Source organism: Trichomycterus rosablanca, chromosome 2, assembly GCF_030014385.1.
Source record: "Trichomycterus rosablanca isolate fTriRos1 chromosome 2, fTriRos1.hap1, whole genome shotgun sequence".
Taxonomy (NCBI): Eukaryota; Metazoa; Chordata; class Actinopteri; order Siluriformes; family Trichomycteridae; genus Trichomycterus; species Trichomycterus rosablanca.
The window spans coordinates 2,357,501-2,376,558 of record NC_085989.1 but is presented as its reverse complement, the minus strand read 5'-3'; the positions used below and the strand labels follow the sequence as shown (position 1 = coordinate 2,376,558).

The 19,058-nt window shown below is 40.8% G+C and overlaps 2 protein-coding genes across 2 annotated transcripts in view; one reads left to right on the top strand and one right to left on the bottom strand.

Moving 5' to 3' along the window:
* Positions 1–1,733: 1,733 nt before the first annotated feature.
* Positions 1,734–3,664, bottom strand: tnfa (tumor necrosis factor a (TNF superfamily, member 2)). Its single transcript, XM_062985317.1, has 4 exons — positions 3,506–3,664; positions 3,393–3,420; positions 3,154–3,225; positions 1,734–2,173 (listed from the first exon to the last, which is right to left on the bottom strand). Exons 1-4 carry the CDS (start codon positions 3,662–3,664, stop codon positions 1,734–1,736), a joined length of 699 nt encoding a protein of 232 aa, XP_062841387.1.
* Positions 3,665–13,922: 10,258 nt separating this feature from the next.
* The window catches only part of sacm1la (SAC1 like phosphatidylinositide phosphatase a), a 34,309-nt gene continuing 29,173 nt past the window's right edge, over positions 13,923–19,058 (top strand). Inside the window, exons 1-4 of the mRNA XM_063009821.1 lie at positions 13,923–14,005; positions 17,922–18,019; positions 18,620–18,694; positions 19,023–19,058. The exon at positions 19,023–19,058 is cut by the window's right edge and continues 92 nt beyond it. Of these exons, the coding sequence (XP_062865891.1) occupies positions 13,977–14,005; positions 17,922–18,019; positions 18,620–18,694; positions 19,023–19,058 (238 nt within the window). The 5' untranslated portion in view covers positions 13,923–13,976. The remainder of the gene's footprint in view (positions 14,006–17,921; positions 18,020–18,619; positions 18,695–19,022) is intronic.

The window sequence follows — 19,058 nt, the reverse complement described above, 5'->3', positions numbered from 1 at the left end:
ACCGATAGACAGACAGACAGACAGACAGACAGACAGACAGACAGATAGACATATTAGACAGACATATTAGATAGATAGACAGACATATTAGATAAATACATAGACAGACAGACAGACAGACCGATAGATAGATAGACAGACAGACAGACAGATAGATAGATAGATAGATGCATTTTCTGTGACACAGCTGGACTTGGTGCCGCATGGCATCATGGTTCCTGAGGATCTGGGCATAATTCTCATCTCCAGCAGCTCACTGTGAGTAGTTTGGTATTTTCTTTCTTTTTTTTTAAGTATTTCGGACGTTTTTTACCTCCCAGATCATGCAGAATAAATTAAACTTGGTCCTGTTTTCCTGCTAGTGACTCATTAAAGTGAAAAATCATTTATTTATTGTTTCTTTATTTATTTATCTCAGTACTTTTTTATTAAACATATTTACATTTAATTAACTTTAGACTATAATTAAGAATAATGAATTGATTATGGCATTATTTATTGTATTGTATTATTAATCGTGGGTGTTTGGGTGGAGCAGCAGTAAACTGCACTTGTCCAGTATTGCTGTGATCCAGGGTTCAAAATTCTAGCGGTGCTATCGGCCGATGATGTGTGATGACCAGGATAAAGCAAAGGTAAAACCTAAAAATTTATTAAATAATGAATTAATTAATATTAAATATAAATATAATATCTAATCTTAAAGTCTGGCACAAAGGAAATATCACTATCTATAACTAACTATATGTTTATTAAAACACACACACATTCATATTGCATCACAAATAGTGGAAAACACATTGAAGATGTTATTGATGAATATTCTAATGAAATAAAATGTTTTGGAATTTATTAAAAATATGCATTTTGTTTATATGTCCACACTTTAGTGACACCCTGTATTAATTAAATTAGTATTTAAGCTTAATTAATACATTTTGTGAATTGATTTTAGTGTTTCAGAGTTATGTTAATGATAAATTGTATTAATTGTATTAACGTATGATTAAAATGTAATTATTGTAATGAGGAATTATTTAGTATCAGTATGAAGATTAAAATGAGGAAATGGAATCAGGAAAATCCCGAGTGTTTTTCATCCCACACGGTACAAACAGAACAGTAAAACATCTTATAATTAATTTTTATTACATACTGAAACGTTTCACAATGTATATAAATAACAAAATGAATAAATACTTGCCATAAATTAATCATAAATAAATAAATAATAAATACATGAGAACATGTGACATTCATTTACGTGGTGTTTGTTTGTAGTGACGTTACAGATGTTTCAGTCTGTTTGATCTTCTCTACACAATAGCTCAACATTTTGTTTTAATATAAAACAAATCGGTTCCCGGTTCAGTCCAGTTCCATGAATAGGAACCACTAGAACAAGCTCAGGTACCAGCAGCTACGTTTCCATGCTGTAAATAAGGTCAGATTTGATTATTAGGATATAAGCGTCCTGAATAGGATCATTTTGGATCGTTTGAGGGATGATGAGCTTCTCTTTAGCTTCTTAATATGATGTTTTTGTTGAAAAAAGAAAACGTAGGAACAGAAATCTGTGTCCATTAGCTGAAACAAACAAAAAACCTACTACAGAATGTTGTAATAGGATCTATTTGTTCTAAATAATTCAACATTCGGATGGAAACGTGGCTGACGGTGGCACTCGGCTTTTATCTCCGTTTGCTTGTTTGTTTGTATTTCTTCATGTTTCTTCACAAGGCAAAAACCCCAAAGAACGTTTTCCCAGCTTCATCCTCCACGCTGGGCAGCAGCTTGGCATTCATGAAGGTCTTCAGCTGGTCTCCGGCGTTCAGCCTGAAGGCGGCTCCCAGATAGACGGCGCCGTACCAGTACTCGTCCTTGTCGTCGGGCGTCTTCTTACAAGCCGTCCTGGCGCCGTTCAGCAGCGGCATCCAATCCTTAAAGGAATCGGAGCGGCGGCGCACCGAGTGGCTTATGTGCAGCATCTGGCCGTCATCGTCTTCTGAGTCGGCGGTGCACTTGAGACGATATGTGGCCTGACTATAGACGAAGTAGATGCCGGTGCGGGGGATCAGGATCTGGTTGTTCACCAGTTTTAGGCCCTCGGAGAACCCCTGGTCGGCGTCCTCCTCCCACTGCACAGAGTCGTGGATTGAAGAGTTGTAAGTACCTGCAGGAAAGAAAAGTGGACAAATGAATTTGTGTTTAGTTAAGAGGCAGCTTGAAACAAATGGTTTCATTGAGAACTTCATAGAACCTTCATTCTAGATCCAATCAAGAGTCCATCATGCTGTACGCCAGTGGATTTTTCCAAATCTCTTAGTTCAATCACTCAACTCACTTTCTTAACCGCTTATCCAATCAGGGTTGCGGGGGTTGCTGGAGCCTATCCCAGCTTTTCAATGGGCGCAAGGCACACAGTAACACCCTGGACGGGGTGCCAGTCCATCTCAATCACAGGGCAGACACACACATTCACCTATAGGGCAATTTAGTGTCTCCAGTTAACCTGACTGCACATCTTTGTACTGTAGGAGGAAACCAGAGCTCACAGACACAGGGAGAACATGCAAACTCCGCACAGAAAGGACACGGACCGTCCCGCCTGGGGATCGAACTTAGGACCTTCTTGGTGTGGGGTGAGAGTGCTACCCACCGAGCCACTGTGCCGCCCTCTCCTAGATCATTGTTGGTGATTATGATTACGACAGCACCCAAGACAACAGGAGACAGCCCAGACTGTTTTCTTATTCTGAAATTTATTTTGTCTAGGTGTCAGGTTACATTTAGGATGCCGCTGGAACATGAGCGTCTCTGCACACAGTCAGACAAGCTTTACACTGCCATAGGGCTGACAAAGACAGAAAAATCAGGAGCAGAGTTTCATCCTTGGTGGCCTCAAAGCCCATGATGATGTAGACCTCGCTTGACTGTGGACAGTCTGACCAGTCTCACAGCAGCTTATAATTTATGTTTTTTTATTTGGTTTTGGAATATAAGATAAAAGTTTGGCTGTTCTTTGTTTTTTATGTATATATACTGTATATTTAACTGTATATATGTCTGTTTTAATTATTAAGTCACAGATAAATAGATCATTGAAATCCCAGGTCTGCTATGACATGAATTAGATTATAGATCCGATCTTACCTGATAGATAAATGGCGGCTCTTGCGGTCTGGGAAATCTGCCTCAGTGAATGTTTGATATCTGTTGAGGAAAAATAATAATGAGTGCATTAATACATCAGCTTTATTTATTATAAATATGAATAAATAAATAAATAAATAAATAAATAAATAAATAAATAAATAAATAAATAAATAAATAAATAAATAAATATAAAACAATACAGCAAACTCAAACTTTAAATGAGTGGAGAAACTTACAATCTGTTTCATCTGCTCTGGTTTGGATCTGTAATAAAAAACAAAGAGAAGAATTTTAATCACGTGAAGTCAATTTCATCCTGGTATTTTTACTTATTTACCACGGTACTCACCCTGCTAACTGAAAAGCAGACGGCTGCAGCGGTGCACAGGGCTACGAGCAGCAAAACTCCACATGACCTCCACCACCCCGGACCTGATGCCACCTTCTCCCTCGAGACGGTCACCCGTGGCCCGTCCATATCCAAAACCACCATCTTGTCACTGTCCATCGTTCTCTACAGTAGTTGTTTAGTCCCGAGGTTAAGTCTGCTTCGTCTGTACTGAGTTAAAAGCGACTCTGCAGCTCTTTTAAAGCTGAGCGTGGAGACCAGGCCAGGGGGAAACTCCACTGATGTCAGTGCAGAAAGTGCACGCAGAGAGGAAGAAACCATGAAGTGTGTATCAGTTATGAAAGCCCAGAGACGCCCACGCAGTTTCACCACCGATATTATCCACACACACGGTGTTCCACCACTCAGAGTGGGATCCGGGGCTGGAGGGAAGACCTGGTAGATCAGGTTTCCCCCCCAAATGTTCAGTTCCTGGTTAAGACCTCGGTACGGTCTCTTGGTTCGATACCACAGTCCTCAGTTTAATCCATGCTGAGTTTTTTGGTTCCTCAGAGAAGAATAAACATTCGAACCCGTGAACTGTTGGGTTTTTTATTGTTGCTCTTGATTTTGCAGGGTCTCGTGGCTCGTGCTTTTCTTGGTTCTCCCAGATTTCTCTTCCTTCCCTGTTTCACTTTTGAACCACTGTAAAAACAAAAGCTGTAAAAGGTTTTCCTTCCCCAATTTATTTTTACCCCAGCAGAGAAGTTATAGTTTCTAATTCAGACTTGAACTCTAGTGTAAGTTTGTACACAAAGCGGTGCTGCAGTCACTGTGGGTTTTCATTCAACTCCCCAAAACATGCAGAAGGTGGATTTTCTGCTCTAAGATGTCCCCGGGTGTGAGTGATCATGAGAATAATGTGAGTGTATGTTGCCCATAAATGGATTGGCACCTTTTGGGTGTTGATTCAACAACCCTGACCAGGATGAAGCCAGATTCTGTCACTGTCTGTTAGATATACACCGATCAGGCATAACATTATGACCTTTCTAATACTGTGTAGGTCCCCCTTTTGCAACTGCGCTGCACTGTGAGAACAAACATGAACTTCTTCAGCAGTTGGAGCTACAGGAGCTCGTCTGTTGGATCGGATCACACGTGCATCAATGAGCCTTGGCTGCCCATGACCCTGTCGCCAGTTTACCACTGTTCCTTCCTTGGAGCACTTTTGATAGATACTGACCACTGCAGACCGGGACACACCCCACAAGAGCTACAGTTTTGGAGATGCTCTGACCCACTCGTCTAGCCATCACAATCTGGCCCTCATCAAACTCGCTCAGATCCTCACGCTCGCTCATTTTTCCTGCTTCTAACATCAACTTTGAGGATAAAATGTTCACTTGCTGCCTAATATATCCCCCCACTAACAGGTGCCGTAGTGAAGAGATAATCAGTGTTATTCACTTCACCTGCCAGTGGTCGGTGTGTATATATAGCTATGTGGACTTGGGAGCACTTTGGAAAACCATTGCCACTTAACACGGTCCGCCGCTGTGTCAAGAAATGCAACTTGAACCACTATCATGCAAAGAGAAAGCCACACAGCAATTCTATGCAGAAATGCCACCATGTTTTCCTGGACAGTGGAGACGTGCTGTGGTCAGATCAGTCCATGTTTCAGCTTGACTCTCTATGCCAAAGACGGAAATGACCATCAGGACTGTTACGCAGAGGTGTGTGTTAGGATTTTAGAGAGACACATGGTTATTTAAGCGAGTACATGCTGCAACAGTGTGGCTCCATAGACACAGAGTGCATGTGCTTGACTGGCCTGCCTGCAGCCCAGATCTCTCTTCTATAGAAAATGGATGTGCCACATCATGAAGAGGTGAATCAGACGTCAAAACGTCACAACTTTTCCTGAAATACGGTTTATATATTGGCATTGGTGGCAGCATGGTGGCTTGGTGGGTAGCACTGTCGCCTCACAGCAAGAATGTCTTGGGTTTGATCCCCAGGCAGGGTGGTCCGGATCCTTTCTGTGCAGAGTTTGCATGTTCTCCCCGTGTCTGCGTGGGTTTCCTGTCCAAAAACATGCAGTCAGGTTAATTGGAGACACTGAATTGCCCTATAAGTGAATGTGTGTGTGTGTGTGTGTGTGTGTGTGTGTGTGTGTGTGTGTGTGTGTATGTATGTTTGTCTGCCCTGAGATGGACTGGCACCCCTTCCAGGGTGTTACTGTGTGCCTTGCGCCCATTGAAAAGTTGGGATAGGCTCCAGCACCCCCTGCGACCCTGACTAGATAAGCGGTTAACACAATGAATGAATGAATGAATATTGGCATTGGGGTTTTACAGTGGGTAACACTGATTCCCCAACCAGGTGGCCAGGGTCGTTTCTGTGAGTGTGTGTGTGTGTGTGTGTGTGTGTGTGTGTGTGAGTGTGAGTGTGAGTGTGAGTGTGAGTGTGAGTGTGAGTGTGAGTGTGAGTGTGAGTGTGAGTGTGAGTGTGTGCAGAAATAAACCAGAGGAAGTCAGTAGATGATGTAGGTCTCAGGGTGTGATGAGGTGACAGCAGCAGTTCTACAGAATCTTACCGCGGTATTTTATGTTTTTCCCACATCTTTTTATAATCAGAGCCATTTGAGTGCAGAAGGTTTTTACTGTTTGTACCTAAATTGTACCTTCACAACCACATGTAGAATTCCGGGGGTTTGGTGGAAGCTAAACGTGGTGTTGAAGAGGTCAAATGTGGCAGATCTGAAAGTGGGGCATTTTTTGAGAGTACAGTAGATCGGTAGTACAGATTTCTCTTCAAATGTAGGTGTAAAAGGAGAATAAAAATGAGAACGAATGAGGGGAAGCCCCTGTAGTTTACCTTCACCTTTCCAATTTACCACAGCCTCAGCAGAGAGGAAAAAATGAAGAAGATCTGTTACATAAAAACACTCGTTACTCATAATGCAGCTTCTGAAATTTCTGAAATACAATATATGGACACAACAGTTGCTAACAGGTGCAGTAAATCAATTATAATAAGAGAATTATATGCTAGGCAGCAACAGTTTAAGGAAGGCTCTTCCTGTTTTCAGCATGACTATGCTTATGTGCACAAAACAAACTCTATACAGACATGAAGAAAAGCTCGATTTAAAGAAACTCCAGTGTCCAGCACACAGCCGTGACCCAACAGCTCTTGAATAAACCGGAACATCAGTTGATCAGCGCCCAGCCATACGAATACTGTCATCTTTTGACAGAATGGGCACAAATTCCCATACACAGAGATACTTTAAGTCTTGTGAGAAGCATTTCAGAGAGCTGAAAGTCCACATTGTGGTCACTCTATGTTAGTACCATTTGTTTTTAAAATGGAACGTCCAACCAGCTCATGGTCAGGTGTCCAAGTACTTTAATGGAGTTTAATGGAGTTTAATGGATGGATGGATGGATAAATAGACAGTGGGGGATAGTGGTAGCCTAGTGGGTAGAGCTTTGGGCTATCAACCGGAAGATTGGCGGTTCAAATCCAGGCTCTGCTATGCAACCACTGTTGGGTCCTTGAGCAAGACCCATAACCCTGTCTGCTCCAGGGGCGCTGTAAGGTGGCTGACCCTGCGCTGACCCCAGATTCCAAGAATTTCATTGTACTGTACATCTGTATATGTATATATGACAAATAAAGGATATCTTATCTTATAAATGGATGGATGGATGGATGGAAGGATAAATAAATGAATAGATGGATGGATGGATAAATAGATCTGCATTGTAGTTGCAGCAGTTATCTGGGAGTAGTGCTGCATTTTCTGAATGAAGTGTTGGGTAAATGGCTGTTGGTTTTTGGCAATAAATGTAGCTGAGACGTGCTGGTAATAAACAAACACATTTAATAAAACTCAGTTGTGTATTTATTATGTATTTACGTAATACGTATTTATTACCATTCCTACATTCTCACATCTCTTCTGCATATGCACATTAACACACTTGCTGTATTTACTGTATACTGTATATCACCTGTATAAATCACGCCATAATTCTCCTGCACACACACGCACCTTTACCCTACTACTACTGCAAATAATAATCACTTCAGTTTCTCCATGCACAGTTTTCTACTGCTTTTTTATTATTTAAAGTTAGTGTGCTGTTTATTTATGTTTATATAAATCAGGTTTATGTTTATATATAATACATCTGAATGTTGACACCTGCTGATTCTGATTTATTTATTTATGTTCGTTCTGTTACTGCGTGTCTGTTCCACATGACGTTTGTTTTTATTTGGAGACACTTGAATTTTGGGAGTATGATCGGTACTTTCTATATCGGAGTCCCTGATGATTCACGAGTTAAAATCATGAGAAAACTCCTCTCATGATGGTCAGCTGCTTCCTTCAAGTTTATAAAAGACTTCATGAAATCAGTGACCTGCTGTCACATCCAGGTCACACCCCGTTAGAGTAAAACTGGACCAAATAAACACGGACATGGTGACAAGTCCGATTTCCTCCTTTTGGTGATGCAATCCATGATAAATAAAGAAACCCGGGTTGTTCACGCCTGCGGCTTGTTCGCGGTGTGTCATCATGTGGTGAGTGAATGATGGTTCCATGACACCACGTATGTTGAGGATGATGGACGTTGAGTGGAGGAGTGGAAAAAAGCACCACACTGACTGCCAGATCAGACCTAACAGACGTGTCAAAACAGGTCGGGTCGTCTTCGTTACCAAATTAGGTAGCGTGGACGGCTCAGTGCCCCTGCAGTCTGAGACGGCGGTCCAGATTTAGTCCATCGCCATCTTTGGTGTAGTATGATCTAATGTTTACATACATGTGTGATAGAATTTAAGAAATATTACAACATACACTAGATGGACAAAAGTAATGGGACACCACTTGTAATTTTTTTAAAGTATATTTATTAATTTTCACCTTGTAAAAGTTAAACATACACACAAACAGTGACCACTACACTTTCTTTACATATTCAAAATAATGATAAATAATGACATAACTAATAATAATAATGAAAAAATTATCTGTCTGTCTGTCTATATCCAAACAGTCCTCCACACTGTAGCCAATACACCTCAATTTTTGTTTTTACTTACATTTATACAGCCAAAAACAGGAGAAAAATAAATAAGTAAATAAAATAAAGCAAATACAGATGTACAAACCTCTAGAGAATTACAATTCTTATTATGGTGACGATGACGCCCCTTCTAATGTTTAAATGTATGTGTTTTAGCTACAACAATCGCTAACAGATGTAATAAACCAGTTATATAAAGGAAATTAAATGCTTCTAACTTTGCAGCGACAGTTTAGGGAAGGCTCTTTCCTGTTCCGGCATGACTGTGCACAAAGTGAACTTAACAGCTCCGGAATGAACAGGAACAGAACACGCTATGCTCTCTGTATTCCACCACCTTGACCCGACAGTTTGTTTGTTTATTAGGATTTTAACATCATGTTTTACACCTTGGTTACATTCATGACAGAAACGGTAGTTACTCATTACACAAGATTCATCAGTTCACAGTTCACATGTCAAACACAGTCATGGACAATTTTGTATCTCCAATTCACCTCACTTGAATGTCTCTGGACTGTGGGAGGAAACCGGAGCACCCGGAGGAAACTTACGCGGACACGGGGAGAACATGCAAACTCCACACAGAAAGGCCCCGGACCGCCCCACCTGGGGATCGAACCCAGTGCTACCCACTCAGTAGAAGTCACTTCAAGTGCATTTTCGTAAGGTACAGAAGGCCTCGTCTGCTCAGTTTGAACTGAGCTGCGTAAACACAGAAGCCCTCGACCACATCCTGAAACCGTAAAGTGTGTCGAGTTTCCTGTGACTGCTGGTGGGTAAGTCCCACACACACACACACACATACCTGCACATACAGGTGTCCCAATAGTAATGGTAGTAACTGTGGTAAAGGTACCTTCCAGTCTTTAACCTGATTGTTCACTGATGACTAAGTACTACTGTATATGAAATGCTTCACAATTATAGTGGGTTTTTTTTTTTTTGTAAAATAAATTTACACGATATGGCCAAAAGTATGTGGACAGCTGAGCTTGGTGGACATCTAATTCCAAAACCATGTGCATGAATATGGAATGACCCAGCCTAATTCAAGTTTTTGGGAATTCAGTCAAAAGAAGATTTGTGAGTTGAGACGCTGATGGTCAGTAGTCTTAAGGTCAGAGCTCTGTGCAGGTCGCTGTGCAGGTCACACAGAATTATAATGAAAAAGAAAAGGGCATTCCCCAAACTGAAAGCAATATAATAACATATAATTAATTGAATATAATTGAATGTGTGCATCTGATACCAATAGCTGCGTTTGAAAGTCCACATACTTTTGTTCAAGTAGTGTATATAAAGGCGTGTTACCTACACCTTTACCTGTGAGTAGGACTGCAGATAATGTAAGAATGAACCCACATTTGGGGTCAGCGGGTACACCGAACACCTCCAGGTTCGGAGTTTCCCCGAGTGCAACACTCCTCCCACACACTCTTTTTGGAAAGGGAAGTGTAATCAGTGTGATGTTTGTCACTGGACTAATATGGCATTTCCTTTTCTTTACATAAAAGTGTGTTAATGATTATACACGCCTACAGAAGGACACCAGGAGAGCAGAACCACACCCTCGGTAAAACATCACCATTTTATTTCTTAATAGATAAACAACATGGGTCTTAATTAACCAGCTTAAACATGTTAGTGTACATTACATTTCTCAATCTATCTATTTCCTTGGCTGCTCCCGTTAGGGGTCGCCGGTGGATCGGGATCCGCATTATTGATTTGGCACAGTTTTTACGCCGGATGCCCTTCCTGACACGACCCTCCTTATTTATCCGGGCTTGTGACCGGATAAACTACAATGCACTGGTTTATGCATCCTAGCGGCTGGTACCTATAGGACAATTCAGTGTCTCCAATTAGTCTGGCTGCATGTTTTTTTACTGTGGGAGGAAACCGGAGCACCCGGAGGAAACCCACGCAGACACGGGGAGAACATGCAAACTCTGCACAGAAAGGACCCGGACCGCCCCGACTGGGGATCAAACCCAGGACCTTCTTGCTGTGAGGCGACAATGCTACCCACTTAGCCACCGTGCCGCCTGTACGTTACATTTCTATATTGCTAATATTTATATACAGCGCTAGGGTAGCTCAGGGCTAGGGTAAGATTCAGGAATCCAAGGTTTGAATATCAGTGGTGCTATCAACCAGTCGGGTGTCTGGATAGACTTGATTGGCTAATGTCTGGGGAAGAGTGGGGGTGGCCGAAACAGCCTTCCTACTGGGACCAAGTCTAGTGGTGACACCTAATACATACTGGAGAACCCGAAAGAAATGTTTATAAATATTTTACCCTTATTAAAGGTACAAAAGTAAAATACTTGAGGGAACTCTTTCATTTCTCTCTTTCAGCTCTGAACAGGAGGAAGCCGTCAGTGAAAATCTTCTCCAGGTAGGAAAACATTCTCCATTACAAATCCAGGAAAATGTGTAATGATGACAAAACAAACATGTTTAATATTGCGGTGTGTTGCATAACCGTTCCACAAGGCTCAGTATCATGTCCTTTGTTGTTTTTGCTCTGGGCTGAAACTCTGGATTTACTCTAGGTGTATCTGGTCATGTTATGTTTGCAGGGACAATGATCCCTTCTTCCTCTGTGTGGTTATTCATGCACCTTTACAAGTCCCGACATCTTCCTTCATTCTTGGATGATGAAATATGACCTTCAGCATGAACACAACCTGAGGGAAGTTGTTCATGTGTCATTCTAAATCCCCCAACGGAGACTCTACACTGCTCAGAAATATCTGCAATAAATCTGTGGTTGAGAAATAAAATAGTTTAAGGGTTAAACTGAATACAGGTGAAGAATTCAATCAATTTTTGTTATTTATTATTGTTTTAAAGCATATATCAATTTAAAATGTACATACAATGTTTTTGCTTTGTTCTTTAGACAATTGTATTTATTAGCATAAACAAAGACAATTACTGAACTATTATATTAATTAGGGTAAAACAATTATTTAGACACTAATAAAAATATAAAAGATTTTTTTTAAGCAACAGTTGGAATCATGGTGATGTTAAAAGAGTTTTCTAAAGTTCTCAGATACAAAATAATGAAATTATTTATATAAAAATATATAGAAGCACAGCAAACATCTTCCACGTCACTGTCAGTACAATGGATTTATTAATCCACAAGCAGAAAAGCAAATCGTCCCGAGACGCGAGAGAGAATCCACCAGTCACTCGACCTGAAGACTACAGGAACTGCAGATACACAGTAAACAATCAGCAATAAACTGCAAAACAATCATTTCCATTCCTGCACCACATGCAAAACTCCTCTGCTATAAATAAGCATGACGTGAGCGTTTCTAGACAAATATAAACAAAAATTGTTGGGAAATAATGAAGCTTTTCATGATATGACTAAGACATTTTCTACATATAATCTACGTATAAAGAACTTCAAGCCCACAGTGAAGTATGGTGGTGGGAGCATCATGACACTCTGGGCTTGAAGTTCACTGTGGGCTTGAAGTTTTTTTTATATAAAAGCTTCTTTGCAAATGGTACTGGGGCATTACATATTCAAGGAAACGTAAATAGCGGTGGTAAAATAATAATAATAATACAAATATTTATTTAAATAATTATATTGAATTATATATATAGATGAGTGATCGTCGTTTTAATGTTATGGCTGATCAGTGTATATTATTATATGTATATTTAAAAGACATTGTGTGTAGGTGTGGGTGTAAATTTAACATGAACATACTTTATTTGTTATACATTAAATAAAAAGATAAGAAACACAATATCACGCAGTGGTGCTGCTACAGTCGACTTTTGCTTTTTGGTTTTATTTAGAGATCAAAATCAGTGAATCAGTCGCATCCTCGCTTGGAAAAAAATGATTCATAAACATAAACCAGTACAGAGTTTTACAGTTCTGACCTGTTTACAGTCATCCAGTTCACCAACCAAAACTTTCTTATCAAGGAAAAAATGAGGTCACAGACCACAGGCTGTCTGATGATAAAGATTATATAGATCATTCAGATGACTCCTTCTATAGCAAGTGAACAACTTAGCCAGTGAGTTTTAAACACATTCTGCTGATTGCTGCACTAGTCTTATATTTATAAAGATTTTATATATTTAATTTAGTAGTTGTTTATTATTACAATCAACAGTTTATTTTGTGCTGTATAAACTTAGCCATCATGGCTAACATTTCAAGCGTTTGCTTGTTTTCCATTTCTGGTAAAGATTGCTTCACTTCTAAAAATCTAATTCTAATAATCTTACACATAAATGGTTAAACAAAAAGCCTTTTTAATACTAATGAACCTTTTATTTCATTTATTTTCATTAACCTCGATATCAGAATCAGAATCAGAATCTTTATTTTCGCCAAGTACCAGGTGTACAAGGAATTTCTTTTGGTTCTGGTGTCTATATACTGTATATAAACATCTAATTAAATAATAGAAAGTTGTACTATATATAAACATATACAGTATATAGCTATATGCTATTCAAGGTTGCGACAGGTCCAGTTCCACTTGTGACTGTATTACTTGCATCTTTGCACAATATTGCAATTTGCACAAACTTACTCTCTTATCTCTGCTGCTATAAAAACCCTGCGCTGCTAACTGTATATCAGAATATGTTTTCTACTTCACCTACCATTTACTCAGTACCATGTACTGACCAACACTTGTCTCTAGTCTTGTCTCCCTTAATTACTTTTTAGATTAGAAATGTCTTTTGTATTTATTTTAGGCCTTTTGTATTTGCTGTACTGTTGTTTATCTGCACTGTGTACTGTACTGTCTTGCACTTTTTGTTCTTTGTTGCACCCTGGTCCTGGAGGAACGTTGTTTCATTTCATATGTACTTGTATAGAGCTGAAATGACGATAAAGCCTCTCTTGACCGGCAACAAACTGGACACAAGGCAGGACCACCCTGGACATTACAGGGCTCAGACATAGCCAATCATGTCTGTGTCGATGTCCGGCCGGCCAGTAGCACCACCGAGATCCAAACCTGGATTTAAACCTCAGCAGTGGTGGCAGACGCTACGCCAAGGTCTATCACGTATATTTCAGCTGGTCTGCTGGGGTTTCTAAGTGGGTCCTTTGATAAATCAGAATGATGTTGAAGCTTGTACATGGCGGGTCAGTGTCACCACCACCTCAGATTCTTTTAGGACAAAAATGAATTTAATTTCGATGCACTGAACATGTGTTCACACATAGAATGTTTTCTAATACATAATTAATCATTTGTGAGCGATTTAAACGATTTTTGAGTTAAATATTTGTTATCGGTGTCACGTCAGAAAAACACCTCGATATCAGATGTCGCGCTGACGTCACTGCTAGGCGTGTGATACCGGAAGTAAAGATGGCGACTGCCTACGAGAGATTCAACCTGTAAGTTAAGACGTATTTTTATACATATTTGGACTTTTGCAGTGTATTAAGTTCGTGCTAAGTTTAATTTAGAGTCATTATGTGTTAATTCTGACTCGGAACGCGTTTGAGAGGATTGTAGGAGCTGTAAAGGAGCGCTGATGGTCACTAGTTGATCTGGTGTCAGGGTTCTGTACTGCTGCTGACAGCTACTGTGTTATTGACATTAATCACATTTCCGTGTTTATATTCTTTATTAAAGTGTTTTATACGAGTGTTTTTGTTCTTTTTGATTAGTTTGTGGTGTTTTTTAGTGATTGAGGGCTGTCTGACCTGAATGCAAAGCTCGTCTGAAATGCATTAAGGTGTTTTATACTGAGTTTCATACAGAAATCCAGTGGAACTGAATAAATCTTAATAATTTACTAACTTTAACCTGTTTAAACATTGTTTTCATAAAGCAGCATCAATATTGTCTGAATTAGTATAATAAATGTTGAAATATTGCTGAGTAATAATACAAAATTTGCCAAATCAGTGGTGGCCTAGTGTGTAGAGCTTTGTGCTATCAATTGAAAGGTTGAAAGTTTGAATCGCAGCCACTGTTGGGCCCTTGAGCAAGGCTCTTAAACCTCTCAGCTCCAGGGGCGCCGTACGCTGGCTGACCCTTCGCACTGACCCCAGATTCCAAACAAGCCGGGATATGCGAAGAACGAATTCTATTCTAAAATCAATTCTTTTCCTTAAGTATCATTGAATTGTTTGGGCAAACTGTAGCCTAGTGGTTAAGGTACTGTTCTAGTAATCAGACGGTCGCTGGTTCAAGCCTCAAAACTGCCAGGTTGCCACTGTTGGGCCCTTGAGCAAGGCTCTTAACCCTCAATTGCTCAGACTGTATACTGTAACTGTAATGTAAGTCGCTTTGGATAAAAGCGTCTGCTAAATGCCAAAAATGTAAATGTAAATTGTTTGTCATAATATAGTTAAAGAAGAGAAAGTGTGCCCATCAGAAGTGTGATCATGGTGTTGGCATTCTTTATTGATTATATTGACAATTGTTTGCCAATATTCAGGCAGGTAGAACTCTCCTGGCATCCACAGTTGCCAAACACAGTTCTAATCATCACACTGCCTGGTTTCAGAAACTTGATTCATCACGCCACTGCTCTAGAGTCCAGTGCTCTAGTGGTGTGCTTTACATCATTTTACCTAACACTGACATTTAGCTTTGCACACTGTGTTGCTCAGCTTGTCTGCGGCTGAAAGTGATAGATAGATAGATAGATAGATAGATAGATAGATAGATAGATAGATAGATAGATAGATAGATACTGATATAATAGATAACTGTAGCAACCTACACTACGATAAGACAATAAATGAGTACTGTCGTGTCACACACATGTCTCCACAGTGTCTTAGTTATAAGATAAGATAAGATATCCTGTATTTGTCATATATACATATACAGGTGTACAGTACAATGGAATTCTTTCTTTGCATATCCCAGTGGAAGCTGGGGTCAGAGCGCGGGGTCAGCCATCGTACGGCGCCCCTGGGTTAAGGGGGTTAGAGAGGGTTAAGCACCTTGCTCAAGGACCCAACAGTGGCTGCATGGCAGAGCCTGGATTTGAACCGCCAATCTTCCGGTTGATGGCCCAAAGCTCTACCCACTAGGCTACCGCTGCCCCACTGTACCACTTGATTGAATAAATGAGCAGGAGATACCAGGTGTGGGTCCACTTTCATACTGGTCATACTGGTTTGATTTTGGCTCTGCATATTTAAGCATTCGGGGTTTGGTTCTGTCGTGTTGAGCTGTTGTTGCTCCCAAATGTTTTTACCTCACAATGATGCACAGCATGGTCCAGCGGCTAACTCGGAGCCCTGATCGTAAACCCGTTGGTATCAGTGTCTGACCTCACAAATGCTTTTTATCTGACTGAATGGGCACAAGTCACACAGACTCTTCAAATGCTTGTATAGAAGCGAGTGGAGGCTGTTATGGTCATGCCTATGACTTATGTTTGGGTGTCCACAAACTTCTAGCCATGCTGTTGAAGTGGTGTCCACACTTTTCTGTCCAATGTAGCGTCCCTATAAGACCTGAGCCTGTCTGACAGCTAGAATAACCCTGTAAACCCTGGTTATATGTAATTCTAGTATATTTGGTTGGTGTGGTGTGTGGCCAGTGTGGAATATCCTTTCTGTAATCTATACGTATCACCACTGCGGTCGTCGGTTTCCTTCATATCAGCTGAGGATGGACGGTCGACCACTGAAAGGGAAAAAACTGAATTCTAGATAGATCAGTGTTGCAATGACATTACCCACAATGCCGTTTACTCCAGATAAAGCTCATTTGTTCTCCGGTCGATCCAAATTCCTTCAGACCTCTTGCGTTATATCTTTCTTTCCTCGGCGGTCCTCAAACACTGGCGCATTGTGTGACGCTGTTGTGTGCGTGTGGAGTCCTGCCAGGCTACATATTTATGTGTTGTGGCCCGATGTTCCGTGCTTGCACTGCTGTTTGTGGTCAGGAGCAGATTGAAGTGCGCAGGAAACGTGCTGCTCAGCAAACCTGCAGCGGAAAGCAGGACGTCGCCCCGGAACCGCCGTCGGGGTGCAGCGTCATGAAAACTGAAGCTGAAGAACTTGGGAAGAAATAGTTTTAGAGATTCAGAAGCTGCTGATTCAGTGTAAAGTGCTGCGTGATTGATTACCTGAACTGAACGTATTGAGGGAAGAAATCAGCCGGTTGCAGCAGGGGCGACTCGGGTGGATGTTGCAAGAGCTGCTGACCAAAATCAAAGAAAATCCTCTGTGGGTGTGTGGGTGTGTGTGTGGGTGTGTGTGTGGGTGTGTGTGTGTGTGTGTGGGGGTGTGTGGGTGTGTGTGTGGGTGTGTGTGTGGGTGTGTGTGTGGGTGTGTGTGTGTGGGTGTGTGTGTGTGTGGGTGTGTGTGTGTGTGTGTGTGTGTGTGGTGCAAATCCACCTTATTGATTAAAATTATTTGCAGGTCGATGTTTAGATGTCCTGGGAAGGGGGAGGGGGGGAGGGGGAGGGGGGGGGGGGGTGAGAAAAGCAAAACAAAAAAGATTAAAATCCCCTAAAGAAAACACAAAACAGCAGAACAAAAAAGGAAAGAAGAATTATAGTTCTGGTTGAGGGACATTTGTGTGTTGGGACGGATGGACGAACAAATAATTAGATAGATAGACAGACATATATACAGATATACAGACATATATACAGACAGACAGATAGATAGATAGACACAGACAGATAGACAGACATATATACAGATAGATAGACAGACATATATATACAGACAGATAGACAGACAGATAGATAGACAGACAGACATATACAAATAGATAGACAGACATATATATACAGACAGACAGATAGACAGACAGACATATACAAATAGATAGACAGACAGACATATATATATACAGACAGACAGATAGATAGACATATATATATACAGATAGATAGACAGACAGACATATACAAATAGATAGACAGACATATATATACAGACAGACAGATAGACAGACAGACATATACAAATAGATAGACAGACAGATAGATAGACATATATATACAGATAGATAGACAGACATATATAGACAGACATATAGACATATATAGATAGACAGACAGACATATACAGACAGATAGCTAGATAGATAGATAGATAGATAGATAGATAGATAGATAGATAGACAGACAGATAGATATACATACATACATATACAGATAGATAGACAGACATATATAGACAGACAGACAGACATATACAAATAGATAGACAGACAGACATATATATACAGACAGACAGACACATAGATAGATGTGAAACTGTAAAGGTGAGCAGGATTATGAGTTAGATTAAATAAACCCCCCTCACCTGTTCACCTCTTCTTCCTCAGGCACGCGACCCCCGACAAGTTTTACATCGAGGCCTGCGATGATGGTGCGAGTGATGTCCTGGTCATCGACAGGGTCTCCACAGAAATGACCCTTGCAGGTAAATCACAGCCTAGTGATCTTAGGCTCACTGAGCACCATGTAGATGCCATTTGTGGGTATACAATTACTAACTGTAATGTTTCCTCTTTACCTTATATATCAATGGAAAGGTCCCCCGCTGACCTGATATTAATGGGATGGTGGGCTGTTTTCTATTCTCAGCCCAGCAGTTGTATAAGTCCAGATGTAGTGGATTTGTAGTGTATCAGGTACAGGAGTGTTGTTTTATTAGGAACACTAAACCAGTTAGCGTGTAGTACGGTCATGCAGGCCGTTTCGGTTGGAGCGCTGTTCTCCTCAGAGCATGTCCATGCAGGCGTTTGGAAATCCCAACAACACTGCTGCACCTGATGCACATAGTAGTGGACATCACGTTGGTGTCATTGCACTACCGGATCGGTCCAGTAAGTGACTAATCGAACGTGTGTGTGATGCCAATCCATTTCAGGGCTTTGGCAGTCTACGATCACTCAAGGGTCGCGACCCAGGCTTTAAAAAAATCCCGGTGCTGCGTAATAGGCCGCTGCTCCACCCGAGCGCCCTTTGCACTTTTTAAACGTTGTGCTGCATTCACACCTTTTTTTCTCTTTTTTTTTAGGTGTTACAGATATTCCTCCGTCAGGAGTAACCAGGCCCATCTGTGGCATCATGGGAACCATTCGGCTGGTGGCCGGTAGGTTTTACTGTTGTTCAGGTCGAGAGTTTGAGGATGAATCGGGGATACAGTAAGGAGGGTTGCGGCGTCAGGAACAGCATCCGACGCGTGTGGACGACCCTTGAGTACGGGAGCAGCTGGAAAAATCTGTGTTGTTTATTCTGAAATGTTTTGAAGGATTTTATTTACAGACACTTAAAAAATTCTAGATTGTAATCAAAATCCATCAAGATCAATTGATCAGTTTAGAAAAGTATTGACTACATTTTAGAATTTCGGCAGAATTTGAATTCACTGTGTGTGTGTGTGTGTGTGTGTGTGTGTGTGTGTGTGTGCGCGTGTGCAGGAGTGTACCTGATCGTCATCACCAGGAAGAAGAAAG